This window comes from Myotis yumanensis, unplaced genomic scaffold, assembly GCF_028538775.1.
Source record: "Myotis yumanensis isolate MYYU_CA2020_CCGP unplaced genomic scaffold, mMyoYum1.0.hap1 SCAF_2, whole genome shotgun sequence".
Lineage (NCBI taxonomy): Eukaryota > Metazoa > Chordata > Mammalia > Chiroptera > Vespertilionidae > Myotis > Myotis yumanensis.
The window spans coordinates 179,095,829-179,115,263 of NW_027223753.1; the positions used below are offsets into that span (position 1 = coordinate 179,095,829).

General features: G+C 36.6%; 1 protein-coding gene and 1 pseudogene across 1 annotated transcript in view; one reads left to right on the plus strand and one right to left on the minus strand.

Annotated features, from left to right (window-relative positions):
* PIK3CA (phosphatidylinositol-4,5-bisphosphate 3-kinase catalytic subunit alpha) overlaps positions 1-19,435 on the minus strand; it is an 83,468-nt gene that overhangs the window by 25,818 nt on the left and 38,215 nt on the right. The window contains exons 2-6 of the mRNA XM_070406765.1: positions 11,078-11,505; positions 10,335-10,544; positions 6,024-6,274; positions 3,829-4,074; positions 2,317-2,402 (exon numbers count right to left, since the gene is read on the minus strand). Of these exons, the coding sequence (XP_070262866.1) occupies positions 2,317-2,402; positions 3,829-4,074; positions 6,024-6,274; positions 10,335-10,544; positions 11,078-11,429 (1,145 nt within the window). The 5' untranslated portion in view covers positions 11,430-11,505. The remainder of the gene's footprint in view (positions 1-2,316; positions 2,403-3,828; positions 4,075-6,023; positions 6,275-10,334; positions 10,545-11,077; positions 11,506-19,435) is intronic.
* On the plus strand, positions 7,004-8,504 carry LOC139004082 (transcription factor Dp-1 pseudogene; annotated as a pseudogene).

Consider the following 19,435-nt stretch of genomic DNA (forward strand, 5'->3'; position numbering starts at 1 on the left):
ACTCTGCAATGTATACTTTTGTCCATTTATGCAATATACTTTCACACACACCCCCAAATTAGCTTATAAAGAGGCAAATAGAAAAGGGAAACTAAGTAAAATGAAATTTCCTAGTATGATTACAATGATATTTAATTACTTTTATAGATGATGCAGTTTTATTCATTTAAATAAGTCAGTATTAATAAAATGAAGGATATGTTAACAGAAAGTATTTGAATTTTAGAACTATTTCGCAAATAAAACTTGACATTCATAGTAAGAATAAAAAGTTACTATAAAAAGTGATAATTTTTTTCTCAAATTTTAATAATAAATTCCCTTCAATTTATTGGATGTTACATGTGAAATAATGTCTATATTTTATTTGGTGGACATATCGGTAAAGAGCCAGGCAAAATACATAGTTGTTATTTCTTTAAAAAAGATTATAGTAATGGTTAAGAGTATGAACTCAGAAGTCACACTACCTAGAGTAGAATCTTGTTTTTACTATTTTATTACATGTGCAACCCTCACTTTGTTTTCTTGTCATGGAAATGTGACTAATAATAGTGTCTACTCTCATAAAGTTGTTGTGAAGATTAAATGAGATAACAAAAGTAAATAAATTAGAAGAGTAATTGGTCCAAGGTAAAAGCTCAAGTGCTAGATAATGTTTTTGAAAACTTTTTAAATGGCTTCTTCAAAATTCTATTCTGTTTTTGGTCACAAATAAAACAAGACTTAATTAACAACAAAATGGTATAAAATTTTTAATTAGCCAAACTAAGATATAAAACTTTATTAGTAAAATAAGTTCTGTGTATTCTTTGCTTGATTATGGATGAAGATTAAAAAAATATGATCCACTTATATAGAGTAGGTATGTTTAAAATGGGGAAACTTAAGAAGAAGGAATTCTAAAGGACAAAGAAACAATGTTTATGGAGAGAAGAAATATTGTGGAATTTGATAAGTTCACAGTAAATGTACCCGGGGTTTTTTATTTATTACTTCTCAATCTCTAGACTTGCTCAGAGTTAATGGGAAATAGTCTATATACTTTCTAAGAAAGCTATATCCTATGAATGTTGTTGTTTATAATACTATGCAAATAAAGCATGTTTCTTCTCAAGTCCACACACAGAGAACAATTAAGTTCTTTATTATTAGGCAATAGTTTCATATATATATAGTCCAAATTGATTCTGATTTGGGGAGAGAACGTAACATTTATGAAGAAATCATATGGTAATTTATCTAGTATATGGGAAGTACAGTATTTGGAACAATCAATCTCAGAAGAAATTTTTAATATCTACTTTTCATTCTAGTAACTTCATTTTTTTTATCTCTAATTTTTTTTGTAAATACAAAAAAGTTTACAAATTTACCAAAATATTCATACTACTACCATTGGGAGTTTATCTTTTAGACTAGAGAATTCTTAAAGAAAAGATAACCAAATATAAGTATTTTTCAAATAACTTCTTTAGTTCACTAAAATTTTGACATTATAATCTTAGATTGTTAAATACATTTACCTTTTACTTTTATAAAGCTAGTTTATTTTTTGGTTTTGAAACAACTAGAATAAATGCACCCAATATTATTTTGGGGTTTTTGCTTGTGGCTTGTTGAACTCCTCAGATTGTTGGTTTTACAGTTTTTATCAAATTTGGAAAATTCTTGGCCATTCTTTACTCAAATATTGTTTTGCTGTTCCTTTCACAACCAAATCACTCAACCTCTGACAGTTATGTAGTATGACTGGGAAATAAATTTTGTTGTTCTAATAAAAATTGTAAAAGATCTTGGGGTTGTTTGTTGTCACAGCATAAGTTCTAACATGAATGACGTACTTTCTGACCTAATGGTTCCGGTAGGGTGAGGAACTATTTCCCTTTCTCTAGGCAGAAAAAATTACCATCTCTTTGAACTTGATCCAAACTCTAGAATGGTGGTCACCTCTAGCAACTTAATTACAAGATCAAAATTTTTTCTTGATTCTCCTAGAATCAAGTGTAAATGATAATGGAGATAAGAAAAGAATAAAATGCTAGGTTTATGAATCATCAGCACCAAACTGTAACCATATTTTGTTCTCTCCTTGATACAATGCAAAGAGAGAATCAGAAAAACCCTACAGATAAAATTTTACAGAAAATCAATAAAGTGATCCTGTGATTTGAAAGTCCTTATGTTCTATATGTAAATGTGTGGCAATTTCCTTGACTTGTATAAAGCCAATGATGGAAATTGTATTACTTTTATTTATTACATTGCTAAACACTAATATGACTTATGAAGATAGAAACCCATATACTTCCTTACCTAGGATTGGAACAAGGTACTCTTTGAGTGTTCACATTATCACATAAGGGTTCTCCTCCATGGTAGATACCTGTTCGAACATAGATCTAAAATAAAAATAAAAATGTATGTGTATACAAATATATACAAACATACATATATAATACAAACACACATGTACACATAAGGGGACAAAAGTAGGTTTACATTTGTTTTTATGGAAAATACTACAATAATTAGTAAATAATAACACAAGAATAACTGTTTCCCCCTGGCCAGGTAGCTCAGTTAGCAGAGTGTTGCCCCGATATGCCAAGGTTATGGGTTCCTTTAGAAGTTTCTGTTCAGATGTAGCTTTTCAGTTCTCCTTTTCTCACATATATAAGAAATTAATATTAATGCAGGCTCTTCACTAAAATTTGTTGCTGTTTCAGGGGAACATCAGACTAATAAAAATCAATATAGGCCCACCTTTAGGACAGGTATGGAATTCAGAGTTCTTCATATTTTAGAAAGATAAATTGGTACATATACTAAACATTATTCAATACTATTTGAAGTTAGAACATCCATAAATATATTAATATTTCTGCAACAAAACACATGAATATTTATAGTAGTGGGATAAATAAAGATACAAAAAAACCTTGCTTCAAGTTGGGCCAGGTTTTGATGCCAAATATATTCTGTAAAATTTTTGGTTTTAAGAGCTTAGAATTGTGAACATTAGAACCATTAGGATATTAGAATTAGGGATATTAGAATGACAAAGGACCACAAGCTGTGTAATAGCAGAGGTAGATGGGTGGTTTGCTAGCCACCTGAAAACATATTGCAGCTCAATAGATCATTAGTTCAATAAAAAAGTTTATATAAAGTCCTATATAATAAAGAGGTAATATGCAAATTGTCCATCACTCCAACACACAAGATGGCCACCCCCATGTGGTCAAAGATGGCCACCACAAGATGGCCAGCAGGGGAGGGCAGTTGGGAGGGACCAGGCCTGCAAGGCAAGGCAGTTGGGGGCGATCAGGCTGGCAGGGGAGGGCAGTTGGGGGGGACCAGGCCTATAGGGGAGGGCAGTTGGGGCTATCAGGGAAGCAGGGGAGAGCAGTTGGGAGGGACAAGGCCTGAAGGGGAGGGCAGTTGGGAGGGACCAGGCCTGCAGGGGAGGGAAGTTGGGGGGACCCAGGCCAGCAGAGGAGGGCAGTTAGGGGCAATCGGGCCTGCAGGGGAGCAGTTAGGTGTTGATCAGGCTGGCAGGGGAATGGTTAGGGGGTGATCAGGCTGGCAGACAGAAGCGGTTAGGGGCAATCAGGCAGGCAGGCAGGCAGGCAGGCAGGCAATCAGTTGGGAGCCAGCAGTCCCGGATTGTGAGAGGGTTGTCCCAGATTGGAGAGGGTGAAGGCTAGCTGAGGGACACACACACACACACACACACACACACACACACACAAACACACCCATGCGCAAATTTTGTGCACCGGGTCTCTAGTAATTTATATAAAATAAGCAACAACACGACTTTACCTTGTCAATGTCTCGAATATTTACATTTACATAGGTTGCACAAAGAATTTTTATTCTGAGTGCACTATTTATACCCCAAAGGGATTTTGTAGAGGTTTCTCCATTCATATATGGTGTAGCTGTGGAGATGCGTCTGGAATAAGATGGCATTGTAAAACAGTCCATTGGCAGCTGCGAGTAAAGGCTTTCCTTAGCCATCAGCATCAAATTGGGCATCCTCCCAAGCATTATACAGCTTCTTATATACTGTAAAAGATTAAGGGAGATGGGGAGAAGCCATTTTTAAAAAAGGTTTTTCATTTTAAAAGCACCATGTAAGAGTATTATGAGAGAATTTACATACTAATCTGCAAAGGTGATAATGAAATCAAACATTATAGACCACATTTCTTAGCAGTTGCTACACTTAACATTTAAAATACATATCTGGGAGTTAGGTTATAGCACAAGATCAACCAAGCACCTATTGGAATAAAAACTGTATAAAAGAAAAAAAAAGAGGTCAGTTTTTGACACTTTAGTTCTACCCTTAACTGTAAGAAAAAAAATTATAAACAAGGATCAGAGGATACTCATTATGAAAACACTGCACTTGTTAAAGGAATAGCAACATTGTTTAGTAAATTTCTATCATTCTATATATTGTCATATTGATGCCCAATCCAAGGGTTACTGCCCCCTTGCTCTTTTGTTGCAATATTTCTTGAGAAACATTGGTTTTGCTAAAAAGTAAAACAAAACAAAAATAAGAGGAGACTGATAAAAATATAGGATGTATTTAAAAATATATTAAAACACATTGTTTGATCTATGAAGTGGTAGTTAGGATAGAAATTTCAAATAGAAATGTTACTGCCCTAGCTGGTTTGGCTCAGTGGATACAGCGTCAGCCTGCGGACCAAAGGGTCCTAGGTTCGATTCCAGTCAAGGGCACATGCCTGGGTTGCGGGCTCGATCCCCAGTAGGGGGCATGCAGGAGGTAGCCAATCAGTGATTCTCTCTCATCATTGATGTTTCTATCTCTCTCTCCCTTCCTCTTTGAAATCAATAAAAAATATATTTAAAAAAAAGACATGATACTTCCAATTTGCTAAAAAAAAAAAGTGCTACTATGTACATATTACAATAGCCTATTTTCTTACCCATAAATCCACTAGACTGTAAGCAACCTGAAGGCCAGAACCATGTCTTGCTTGGTATTGTAAATCAGTACTTAGCATACACTTGGTACAAGTATAGTTGCTTCTTATATGTATTTATTAAATGAACAGAATAGAGAGTAGGGTAATATTAATAGTATATCTTAACAGTAAGTCATAGATTTTTTTGAAATGTTTAATTACTGCTAGTGCCATTGCTTGGAAGGAGATAAAATACGCCATATTTTGGGGTTAGTGTAACTGAAAATGTTTTTATGATTGTCTTTTTTTGACAAGGGGACACTTATGTAATTGCTTTCTTGCATATTCAAATGAATACAATAAACCCCTTAAAAAAAAAAAAGGCAGCCCTAACTGGTTTGGCTCAGTGGATAGAGCGCTGGCCTGCGGACTCAAGGATCCCAGGTTCGATTCCAGTCAAGGGCATGTACCTTGGTTGAAGGCACATCCCCAGTAGGGGGTGTGCAGGAGGCAGCTGATCGATGTTTCTCTCTCATTGATGTTTCTAACTCTCTATCCCTCTCTGTAAAAAATCAATAAAATATGTATTTTTAAAAAAGGCACATGAAAAGCCTTCTGTGCAAGTTTCGTGGTATTTAAAATTCTTATTGGCTAATAAAAGTATTTCCACTATAGAACTGGAGCTGTCTAGAAAAGCATATGATGCATTTTTTTGTATGCAGAATACCTGAAACATTGTACTTACCTTATAGCACAATTAAACAGTCACCAAATCAAATGTTTGTATCTGAATAATGGTATAACTATTGTTACAATTGCAAAACCATTAATCAGCTTACCCACATAGTCAGATCCCCAAATATTATTACATAAAATTTAAAGAAATAGCATGTTTTTTCAAATTAAATTCATCATCAATCTCTCTAATTAAATAATTATTGCATAAAAATAAACTTGTGAATATTACTTAATAATATTAATTTCTCAAAATGTATGTTCTAAAAATGCAGACAATAGTCCCCAATGTGATTACTTTTTAAATTAAAATTAATATTTTTGAAACTTGTTACTCACCTTATATTGACTCAGAGGATATTTTTCTAGGAAGTATTCATCACATCCACACACTTTTAAAATATATTTGCCCTGATATTCTAGAACACAAAGTTTTAGTTGTTCAGATGATAGCAACATACTTCGAGTTTTTTTCCTGATTGCTTCAGCAATTACTTGTTCTGGCACATAATCATGGTTGATTTTCAGAGTATACTTCTGCTTGTCATTATTTGGAGAAACTATTACCCAAATCACCACTATTATTTGCCCTATAAGAGGAAGACATTATTAGATGTAATCACCATATATACTTCATTTTTCAAGAGACAAATTTCAAAAAGTATGCACTACCATTCTTTTAACCATAATCATTAATGACTTATAATCTAACTAATTAAATGCAGGTAAATCTTCAGATCTAATAGAGCTGCCAGGCTATGTCCAAATCTCATGTTTTATGGCAAGCATGCAAAACTGACTGGTGGGTCACAAGTACCTGAGACAAACATAATTCCATTTTAAACTGCATGGCATACTTCATGGATACAACCTCTGTGAAGAGTGATTCATGATGGTATACAAAAGGTTCAGAAGTGGAAGAGTTTTTGGTAACTATGGGAAAGAATCATGGAGACTTAAAGAAAGATGATAAATCGGAATGAGAGAAAAGATGGGGGAGGAGGGAAAATAAGATGCATTTTCTTAATTTGTTTTCTTTTAAGATCAATTAAGTCAGGGGATTAAAAAAAAAGATGATAAACTAGAAAGATTAAAACTGTCAGAGGCCGCCCGACGCCCGCTTGGCAGGGTGAGCCCCGCGCCCGGCGCCTTGCAGGGCAGGACCCCGGGCTGGAGTGCGCGCCGGGACCGCCCGCGTGTCCGTGTCTGCGTGTCCGCGCCCGCGTGTCCGTTTCCACGCCCTCATGTCTGTCCCCGCGTGTCCGCGCGCCGACCGTCAGCCAGAAAAATCATTTTTCTTCTCTGGAGGGTGGACATTTATAGCATTGATTTCACGGATCTGATAACATGGCAAAAGATGCCGGTTTAAAATTGAAGCCAACGGGGAACTAAAGGTCTTCATAGACCAGAACCTTAGTCCTGGAAAAGGTGTTGTGTCCTTAGTAGCTGTTCACCCCTCCACAATAAACACGCTTGGGAAGCAGCTCTTGCCAAAAACGTTCGGACAGTCATCCAATGTCAACATTACACAGCAAGTGGAAACGCAACAGGAAGGGCGAGAAGAACGGTAAGGGCCTGAGGCACTTCTCCATGAAGGTCTGTGAGAAGGTTGCAGAGGAAGGGAACCACGTCCTCTAATGAGCTGGCCGACGAGCTGGTCGCAGAGTTCAGTGCCGCCGATAACTACATCTTACCAAACGAATCCGCTTATGATCAGAAGAACTTAAGACGGCGAGTCTATGATCCCTTCAATGTGCTGATGGCCATGAACATCATCTCCAAGGAGAAGAAGGAAATCAAATGGATTGGTCTGCCCACCAACTCAGCTCAGGAAATGTCAGAATTTAGAGGTAGAGAGACAAAGAAGACTTGAAAGAATAAAACAGAAACAGTCTCAACTTCAAGAACTTGGTTCTACAGCAAATTGCCTTCAAGAATCTGATGCAGAGAAACCGCCAGGCAGAGCAGCAGGCCAACCGGCCACCTCCGCCCAACTCTGTCATCCACCTGCCTTTCATCATTGTGAACACCAGCAAGAAGACCGCCATCGACTGCAGCATTTCTAATGACAAATTCGAGTATCTATTCAATTTTGACAACACGTTTGAAATCCATGACGACATAGAAGTGCTGAAGCGCATGGGGATGGCCTATGGACTGGAGTCCGGAAGCTGCTCTGCTGAAGACCTGAAAATGGCAAGAAGCTTGGTGCCGAAAGCACTGGAACCCTATGTGACAGAAATGGCTCAGGGATCACTCGGCAGCGTATTCCTCATGTCAGCGGTTTCGACCTCTAACGGCACAAGGCTTTCTGCCAGTGACTTGACCAACAGTGCGGATGGGATGCTGGCCACGAGTTCCAGTGGGTCTCAGTACAGCGGGTCCAGGGCGGAGACTCCCGTGTCCTACGTCGGGGAGGATGACGACGAGGACGAGGAGTACGAAAACGACGAGGAAGATTGAAGTGTTTGCTCAGAGGCCCCGCTCCCCTCAAGTTCAGCTTCAGGAAAACATGTTTAGGAAAGAGAAACTTTTCTTAATGTGGGCTTTCCTGTTTCTTTTTGGCTTCCTCCCAAGAAGATATTGGTAAGCTATTGCATTTGACGCGCACCTCTGATAAGCAAGCGAGGGCTTTCTTCTGCAGGGTCTTAGACGGGCTGCGGTGTGTGGATTCTAGTCGCTGGCGCAGGGCTTTTACTTGGTAGGATTTTGTGTTTTCATTTTTCTCTTTTTTTTAAAATTCAGAGTTCCTTTTTGCCCCTTAACAATTCTTGCTGAGTTTGCTGAAGAAGTTGTGCTCCATCTACATCAACGAAAATGCCGTCCTCCTGTAGAGGCCACCCCGAAGGCCACTTATTTGCAGCGCGTTGTGAATGGTGCCACCCCATGGCGGCGTGTGAAGCTCTAGGCCGGGTTCCCATTTGTGAAGGTCTGGGGCGTCCGCAGAACCAAGCCAATGGCAGAGCTGCTTTTCAATACTGAGCACCACAAAGCCTATTATGACGTACTTCCCCTTAAATTATGTTGACTGTGTGATTCCATATACTTTTCCTTTCTTTCTTTCTTTTTTTTTTTTGTCTATGGTGCAGCGAACATTCAAAGTTGTTCATTTGTGTTTGGTTTGGTAGTTTACTGCCGTGCTGGTGCAGCTGTGAAAACTCTGGAAGGCTTGGGATGGTTTTTTGCTTATGGTAAAATTTGCCTGATTTCTTACAGGCAGCGTTTGGGAACTTTTTATTATATAGCTGTTTACATACTTATAAGTCTATCATTTAAAGACATGTACTGAAACAAATGTTGTATTTGTTTCATGAGCATCTTCCTGTAATCTATTATAAAGTTGAAATTAAATATAATGTTTTAACAGTTTTTTAACTCAAAATTTGTCAATCATTTTTAATAGTTCTTTTTTTATAAAAAGGAAAAGGAATTTCAGGACAGGCAGTAGCTTCTTTTAAAATTTATCCACGAAGAACCATTAACTGCACAGTTGCTGCTAGCTGCCTGTTCTAAAACAATAGTCTTTTTATTGAAACACAAATAAACTTTTCTGTAATATTAAAAAAAAACTGTCAGAATGGGCTGGGTATTCACAGTACAATTTTTCTAACTATCTTATATGTTGGAAATTTTTCATAAAGATTGGGTAAAAATAAAAGAGTGTTTGTACCATTTTAAAAAGTATGCTACAGTAGAAAAGAATTTCAAATAAATAAAATGTTATGTTATGTTTCATTAAACTACTTTGAATAATATGGGTAGAATAGTAATAAGATTTAACTTATTTTACTAACAGAACTTTATATTTATTAGTGTGTGCGAGTTAACCTATTCTATAACTTCAAATTAAAAACTTCACTTTGGCCTGGCCAGTGTGACTCAGTTGGTTGGAACACTGTCCCATGCACCAAAAGGTTGGGGTTCAATTCCCGGTCAGGGCACATACCGAGATTGCAGGTTCCATCCCAGGTCAGGGCGTGTACCGGAGGCAGCTGTCAGATGTTCCCCCCCCAATCCCCCTCCCCTCTCCAAAATCAATAAGCTTGTTTCACAGGTGAGGATTAAAAACAAAAATAAACAAACAAATTTCACTTTGTTATCTTGAAAAATACAGATATTTATCTGATATATTTTCATTTCAAAAAAATATATAGTTTATATTTTTCCTTGTTTATTTAAATCTAGAAACCAATATATTAAAATGTCAAAAGTCAATCTCATTATGATCAGATTTAGTATATCTAACATTAAGATTAAGAATTTTTTTGAATATATGATATATATCAAGACGATGTAGTTTTCCTAAAATTTCATAAAATGTGTGTCTATTTATACTTGTTTTTACATGTGAAATGATAATCAGCTGTAATTCTACAGCAAGGAATGTCAAACTCAAAGTTCTTTAGTTTTATTCTGAAAAAACAATTCACCAAGGGCTCAGCACCATATGCACACAATTCATTCAATTAATAAGTATTTATTTGTACACAAGTTGTATACTTGGCACTCAACTATATCTTGTCAGTATAAGCAGTATCTGACTTCAAGAAGCTTATCATCTAATTGAGATAAAAAAATACTTTAAAAATAGAGACATGATAGAAGTTCTCACTATAGTAACCAATTATGGTAGACAGCAAATTTTCTTACCTTTATCTAATTTATTATATATGTGTTTTGGCAATTCTGGTGAAGATTCTACATTTGGAGGATAAACATACATTGCTCTACTGTGAGGTGAATTAAGATCCCTAAGATCCACAGCTTCTTTACAAACATTCAGAATATTTCTTCGGAAGTCCTGTACTTCTGGATCTTTAACCATGTCAAATTCACACACTGGCATGCCGATAGCAAAGCCTTAAAAAATTATAGAAAGAAGATAATATTCTATTAAATACACAGTATAAACATGTTTCTTATAAATAGAAAACTTGATAGATTTGGAAGATCACAATAGAATAAAGAAGTTTCTCTGGGTTTAAAAAGTTTTTGATGAACACATACAGTAAGAGTTGACAAGGACTCAAATATTCTTAATAAACATTATATTTAGCAACTTGGAGCAAAGGCAGCAAACATTATCCATATCAATTATTTTTTAGAGAATAATAAACAAAACTGGGCTATAACAAATCTAAGTCAACCATACAAATCATACTTCTTAAAGAAAACTTTATAAAAAATACCAAGGTATTAAAAACAGTTTCTTAATCCAATAGAAAAAAAATAGTTTATATTTGGAATGATTCTTATTTAAAAATCTATTTAAGATTACAAAGGTAATTAACTGGTTCAAACAGAGATATTTCAGTGAGGAAAAAATAAAGTTGCACAGTTATTTGCATTTAGAATAGGATGACAATGACATTTAGTCAAAAATTTTCTCATACCAATTTCTCGATTGAGGATCTTTTCTTCACGGTTGCCTACTGGCTCAATTACTTTTAAAAAGGGTTGAAAGAGCCGAAGATCACAAAGCCGTCTTGTTTCATCAAAAAATTCTTCCCTTTCTGCTTCTTGGGTAACACTTACGAAAATGTAAGAAGATTCATCTTGAAGAAGTTGATGGAGAGGGTACTTTCTTGCTTCTTTAAATAGTTCATGCTTTATAGTTACTAATGTAGCCTCACGGAGGCATTCTAAAGTCACTATCATTCCATTTGGTAGTAAACATTCTACTAGGATTCTTGGGGGCATCAAGTGGATGCCCCACAGTTCACCTGATGATGGTCTTGGAGGCATTGTTCTGATCCTTTATAAGTTTTACATATAAAACTACTTTAAGGAAGTAGATGTGTGGCTGTCCCAAAGCAGAAATCTAAACCAAAGAAGGAAAACATGTTAAAAGAGAAACAACTATGGAAGAATAGATTTATGGCATTATTATGTGTAAAAACTCATTTTCCACAGTTTGAATTAATTAGGATAAGTAATAATAATTCATCTTAAATATTTTGATGGAGACTGTTGCTCCAAATTAGGCTGAATCGACTGCAAAGCAGAAATTAGAAAAAAATCACTTGTATTTCATTTTATTTAGTAAATTCATTTAATAAAAAACATTTTATATGAATGAGTTTTTAACAATCAGGTCTTATCAAGACAGAAATGAGACTATGGGAAGAATGAATTAAGTTGTAATTGAACCCAAAATTTCCATCACCTATCACCGCTACCATTCTCTTCTATTTTATTAAGCAGAATCTGGGCTAAAAAGGATCCTTTATCATGGGCCAACTGCTCTCATTCTAAAGATGAGTAAAGCAAAGGCTTAGAGAAGTAAAACCTTTTACTTTTTCTCCCCAACCTCCACCCTGTGGTAATGAGAAATTATATAGCTTAATCTTTTCTTCTTTCTTAAGAATCTTTGGCATTTTTAAAAAATATATATTTTGTTGATTTTTAACAGAGAGGAAGGGAGAGGGATAGAGAGTTAGAAACATCAATGAGCGAGAAACATCGATCAGCTGCCACCTGCACACCCCCTACTGGGAATGTGCCCGCAGCCAAGGTACATGCCCTTGACTGGAATTGAACCTGGGACCCTTGAGTACGCAGGCCAACACTTAGCCACTGAGCCAAACTCGTTAGGGCTTTTCTTCTTTCTTAAATCAATCTTTGTAATTCCCTCTTATGTACTGATTATTTTCTAAGTGATATCTTGGACCATTATGTTTCTAAAGCATGTTAGGTATATACTCATGTTAGGTATATATTTTTTCCTATTGATGCTAAATGCCATCAATGCATTTTCCTTGAGATGTGACCAACTGACAATGATCCATCCACTTTATCAAATAACCTAGTCCTAATACCTCTGATTGAAATGATCTACACATAAAGGAGATCCATTGACACTCTTTGTCAGTACAATGTTCTAATCTTGTTAAGCACTTGTAATATTTATTTATTTATTATTTATTTATCTATTTATTTATTTATTTATTTATTTATTTATATTGATTTCAGAGAGGAAAGGAGAGGGAAAGATAGAAACATCAACCATGAGAGAGAATCATTGATTGGCTGCCTCCTCCACCCCTCACACTGGGAATCGAGCCTGCAATCCAGGCATGTGCCCTTGACTGGAATTGAACCGCAGGCTGACACTATCCACAGAGCCAAACCAGCTAGGGCAAACACTTGTAATATTTTAAAAAATATTAATTATCATTATGATTTGAAGCCCTAATTTTTTAGATGTCAATAATCTTGAGGGGATCTTTTGGAAGATACTGTCAAAACCAGAAAGCACAAGTTTATTTCTTGCTGTTTGTGTTTATTTTTTAATTTTACTCAGCGAGCTAAACTGTGAAGGTATAAAAAAAGGCAAAGTGAGAGACATTAGGAAAATAAAAAAGAAATAAAAGCTGGAGAAATGAATCAAAGGTCCAGATAATGTACTATATTCGATTACTACAGGCACAGGGACAATAGCTATAAATGACCCTTGGTTTATTCACTAAATATGTATTGGTGCTGTCCCCAGAACCATGTTAGGTGCTGGGAATGTGACGATGAGCAAGACACATGACCCTTCCCCTCACAAAGTCAAGAGTGGGAAGATTATGTGTATGTTGGGTGTGGGGTAATTAAATTCACAGATATGAAACAGAAAAACATGCTCTCATGGAGAATGCCAGATGCTATAAAAGCTCACAGTTGTCACTTGACTCAATGGAAATTGGGGTAGGGAGGCTTTCACAGGAGGTAACAGATAAACTGAATTTTTTAAGGATTCGCAGGTATTAAGCAAACACAGTAAGAGGTGAGGAACATGTTGCACCTAATCCAGAAATCTATCTCTGACTCCTCTATGTCATACCTATCAACATCTAAGCCATCAACAAATTCCGTTAATTCTATCTCCTGATCTGTCTACACTCCTTCCCTATCACTTTCAGTACCTTGGGTCAGGCCACTACTATTTCTTGTCTGGAACACTGCAAAGGCCTAAGTGGTCTCCATGCATCTAGGTTTGCTCCCGACAATGCATCTTTCACCTCAGTGTGGCTAGAGAGAGCAACAGGCCTACTTTGGGCAGCCATTTCTACTGTACCAGTTCTCAGTTACAAACAAGTGTTTATGGTATGTGTCAAAGTTTTAACATATGAAAGAGGTGAGAAGTAGAAATAGAAGAAATTTCAAGCCTTACCCTGCCTCTGGAAATATAAAAATTGGAAGACAATCAATAATATACAATTATTTTTTAATATTTAACATATTTTTCTTCAAATTTAAGAGACCCACTAAAGTTATAGGATTTAAAATATAGTTCTCCTGTTTTTTACATTTTTCAAAGAAAATTCATTGACTAGTAAAAAACCAGATGGAGCTGTGTGTATAATTTTAGAAGTGACTTAGGCTAAGATTTTTAAAACATACAAGAAATTTAAAGAATGCAAGGGATAATGCCAAATGACTACTTTTAAATGATGACCTGCCTGCACAAAAAGTTCAAATAAAAACAAAACTAAACCATGAACGACACCAAAACAGCAGCTGTGTTTATAGTTTTCTTTGTTGAATGGCACTAACAGGTCTATGTTATGAAATCCTGGGGGCAATTATTTTATAGAATAAATAACAATCTCCAGAGTGGCTTATATGTGTCAACCAAGCTTATTCAATGTCAGGCAATGCTCAGAAAATGCCATCAGCTATTGTTACTTAAGAATTAGCAAAAGAGAAGTCTAGTATAGTAGACAGATCGTTGGTTCTAATCTTTATTATAATATAGTATATTTATGAGCAATTAACAACTATGAAATATTCAAAATACACTCTTTTCGTAAGAGAATAAATACGATCATAGCCATAAAACACTTGGAGATCCTGGAGGGCAGGCACTGGTTGATATTATGGTTATACTATACAGAAGAGAGAGGATGCTTATCTGTCTTCTCATGCCAAGCCTTATTCTGTACAAACCATTATCTCAGAGCTCACATGAACAGAAGTGTAGAAATATAATGCATTTAGGAAGGCAATAACCCTTTTTAAGATATGTATTGCTATTTTTACATATAGGGAAACCAAAGATCAGAGAAGTGAAGTTATTCACCACCAGATATGGATTTTTGAACTTATGTCTAGGCGATTTCAAAGTACATGCTGTTATTTGGGCTTCAGTTATGGCAAGGTAATACTCATTGGTGGTGAGTAAGAGAATGGGCTCTAAAGTTACACTGGATTCAAATTCTGGCTGCCTTAATTAGTTGTGTGGCCTTGAGAAAGTTTAATTCATCTCGCTGAACTTCATTCTGCCCCGCCCCCCCCCGATTTGTTAAATTGGGATGATGGTACCATATTTTTCTAAAATTGTTAGACTGAAAATTGAGGAGCGTCTTATACACGGAAGTCAGCAGAGGAGGGAGCTGTGAAGGTGTGTAACTGCCCATACTTTGTCAAACAGGCTTCCTCCAATCGCAAGCCTTATTGTTATTGACGTCAGCTGATGCAGTAATTGGAGGTGGAGGTGGAGAGTGTGCAGATGCAACAGGGACCAGAGCGTTCTGAGCCCATAAAGATGTCAAAAAATAAAAGATAAATACCAGTAATCGATTGTCTTACTCTACAAAATTCAAACTGAATGTAATCAGCTATTCAAAAGAGCATGGACACAGAGCTGCAGAGAGACAATATGGACCTCCTCCCACTGAGTATATGAACAGACAGTGGAGAAAACAGGAAGAACAATTCCTTAAGCTGCTAAAAAAGAAGAAGGCCTTGAGGGGAAAACCAGCAAAATGGGCAAACTTGGAGCAGAGGCTTAAGACTTGGGTTATGGAGCAGTGCCAGAGTGGCTTATATGTGTCAACCAAGCTTATTCAATGTCAGGCAAGAATGTTTGCAACGAAATGAACACTGTTGATTTTACAGGAAAGACAAAATGGTGCTTCACTTTCATGAGAAGAGAAGGGTTTGGCCATGAGAACATGAACAAAGTTAGCTCAGAAAATGCCATCAGTTTATGAGAATGATCTCACATATATAGACAGTGACTCAGAAGACAGCAGTTATACAATAGAAGTTGAAAAACTTGATATGACTGGAACTAATAGTGATGAAGAAGAGAGTAGTGATGCAACAGAGGCTGAATAAAGTGATATGCTGCACAATATCACAGTACTGGTAGGTAAGCATTACATGTGGTAATGACTAAATAAAAGTGTGTTCTGTTTTATGTTTAAAATATTGATTTCTTAATTTTGGGTTGGAAAAGTGGGGGGCGTCTTATACATGGGGGCATCTTATACATGGAAAATATGGTGTATACTTCAGATTGTTGTATTAGACATGGTGATATATGAAAAACATGTAAGCAAAGATATCTGCCCAGTAAGCACCCCATAAATGTGTTAAATATTACTATTAACAAACCTGTAAAGCATTCCTATATTATCTTTTTAAGCTATTGTGAATTATCCAGGACTGATATCAGATAGGGATGGGGAAAAGGGGTCTGGGTTCTTTTACTGAGGGAGGCAAATAAATAAGGAGCGTCATAAAGCTGTGCCAACTTCAAAAGCTGAAACTTGAAGAGCACTGGCAATGCAAGGCTCACAGACAAGTTTGGAATAGTAGTGAGTGGCTCAGATGGTGGTACTTTGCAGCTGCTTCTAGTTCCCCGGACTCCTAATATTCCTATTTAAATGGTACCGCTATCTACAGCTTAGGTGTGAGGAATCCCTTGCTTTCCATCCCCGCCAACCCCATGTTTTTAGAGAAATATCTGCTTATGCTAGGCTCCTGGCTAAATATGCTATGAAAACAAAGGTAGATAAAATGCTTTCCCTTCGGTTGTTGAAGGACTCACAGTTTATTGAGGAAGACAAAACACAGAACAACTTTAACAACGGGAAATTGTTACAAGACAGAACATGAACTTGGAAAAAGTCACAAGAAATCTCCAATTGCCTGAGGAGGTTAGGGAAGGCATCAGAGGTAAAATTTAAGAAGAATATTGTAGCCCTGACCTGTTTGGCTCAGTGGATAGAGCGTCGGCCTGCGGACTGAAGGGTCCCAGGTTCGATTCCGGTCAAGGGCATGTGCCTTGGTTGCGGGCACATCCCCGGTGGGGGGTGTGCGGGAGGCGGCTGATAGGTGTTTCTCTCTCATCGATGATTCTACCTCTCTATCCCTCTCCCTTCCTCTCTGTAAAAAAAATCAATAAAATATATTTTTTAAAAAAGAAGAAGAATATTGTAGATTAGTAGAGAGTTTGCAGAGAAGGGGTGGCTGGAGCATGGGAGATCTAGAGGAGGGTGTTTTAGATTGCCACATGAGTATGTGTGCAAAGTCACAGATCATGAAAGGACGCAGCCTGTAACCAGCAATACAAGATGTTTTTTATTGCTTGATTCTGAGTGCATGGTAATAGGGAAGGTATGTGACAAGGAAGGTGGGGTGAGAGGTAGGCAGGGGACACAAGAGTCCACCTTAAGAAGTTTGAATATTACATAGTTCACCCTAAGTAAAAGCGAGTCCCTGAAAAAAATTCTGAACAAAAATATGACATGAAACATTCATGATTTTAAAATTCAGATTTCTTTAAAACTTTGCTTTTCAACTATAGAATATAATCAAATAAATTAAGCCAAGGTATAAAAATATCTTCTCAATTCTCTGAATTTGGAGCAAAATCCTTAAAGTTAATAAGTCAGAGCATATAATATCTTCAGTAAAAGGGCCTTTACATTATAGAAAATTAAATGTTAATAGAAAAAGTTGAATTATCCAAACTCGAGCGCATAATCTATTTACAAAGAAAAATAACTTATTTGAAAATTAAATTTAATATACAAATTTGCATTTTGGAGGTTTGAGGTCACAAAAATGTATCTGCTAAAAATAAAAACACTCTATGGGGCTTTTGAGTTCAGAATGCCAGGGCTAAATGTTCATATGCTGACAAATCACAATTATTCAGAACTCTTAGGAAATAAATTGGTTTTGCCTATCCTAAATTTTTATACATCTATTGATAAGTTATTTCAGTGGGGCAATTCTATTTTCTTTTTTTATATCCCTACTTGAGGATATTTTTTCCATTGATTTTTTTAGAGAGAGTGGAAGGGAAGGGGGATGGGCGGGGGGGGGGGGTGGAGAGGAAGGAAAGAGGGGAAGAAAGAGAGAGAGAGAGAGAGAGAGAGAGAGAGAGAGAGAGATATTGGTTGCTTCCTGCACACATTCTGACCGGGGTGGGGATTGAAGCTGCAACCCTTTGGTCTGATGCTATAACCACTGGGCAAACTGGCCAGGACTAATCCTATTTTCTTAAAAGAGTATATACAAGTCACCATTTACCCTTTTCTTGAAGAGTCCTCATTATAAAACTAATTACTGTGCTATACTAAAAGACAATATAGCAAAGTTCTTCAGTATTATCAAAAGGTCTGAGGGTATTTTGGGCCCTAAAACCAACAAACCCAGGTGGGAGATGGTATTTTTTAAATTGCTCCTATCCTTTGTTTTATAGCAGCTAATGGTTGTCCCATGGTCGTCCTCAGCTGTGGCTAGCCGGCCTGATGATGTAGCCTTCTTTTCTATTATTCATTTCTAGACAGCATCAACACTTGACCACCATTTTGTAACAGTCTATAAACAAAAGGCCGCAGACCACATGATGATATGAGAACCGCTCCAGCACGAGCTTAGGAGCACAAAATGTGTAACGGATACTTTGCTGATCAGATATTTTTGTTTACTTCCTTGTTCTGACATTAAAATTACTGTTTGGGCAGGAGGCACTGAAAGTCTCTTGGTTCTTATGAGGCCTGAAGCTGCATTTATTTCTTGGGCTGGGTGTGCATTAGCAGTCCAAGTGGAGTAGAAGGTTTTGCTCAGCAAGAGTAAAGATACCGTTAAGTCCAAAAAAGAGCAGAAACGAACAGCAGAAACTGTCTCAGACTCTCCACTGTCATGTGACTTGTAATGTCTGGGCAATTTACATTTTAACATTTGATGTGCACTCTTTTAGTCCAGTAAGACAAAGACATTTTGACAATTTGTCTTATTAACTCTGTCTTTCTTAACTTAGAATGGTATTTCCAGATTTCATTTAAAGCAAGGGCTATCAAACTATGGCCCACAGTGCAAATCCAGCTTATTACCTGCTTTTGAAAATAAAATGTAATTGGGACACAGCCAATAAACTGTGTCATATATTGTCAATGATGCTTTCGCACTATAACAACAGAGTTCAGCAGGTGCTATAGAGCCCATGCAGCCTGCAAAGTCTACAATATTTACTACAGCCCATTATAAAAAAAAGTCTGCTGACCTCTGACAAATTTTATTATATTAGAATTACCTGATATAAATGGGAGAATTTCCAAATGCACAACAGCTAATAAGTTATCCCCAACCTTACCTTTGCAAGCCTACACTTGCAACCTAAGTCTTTTAGGGGGAAAACAAACCAACAAAACATTAATTTTAGCCAATGAAATTAGAAAGTTTCTCAGAAGACACTTAATTGGATATTTTCCACTGTTGGGAGCTCAACATTTTTCCTAAAGTTATTCCTAAAGATTGCTATTCCTAAACTTCATTTAATCAGTTCTGTCTGCCTTCTCTATCTTTTCACATACTTGACAGCGGTAAGAATTTTCCCTAGGTCTCTTTACCCCCAATTCCCTTCGCTATAATGAAAGTGAGATACTTTATCACCATCTTCTTTGTCTTCATTAGATGTGTTCTTTTGCTTAAATTCATCTCAAAATGCAGCAACAAAAATCTAATAC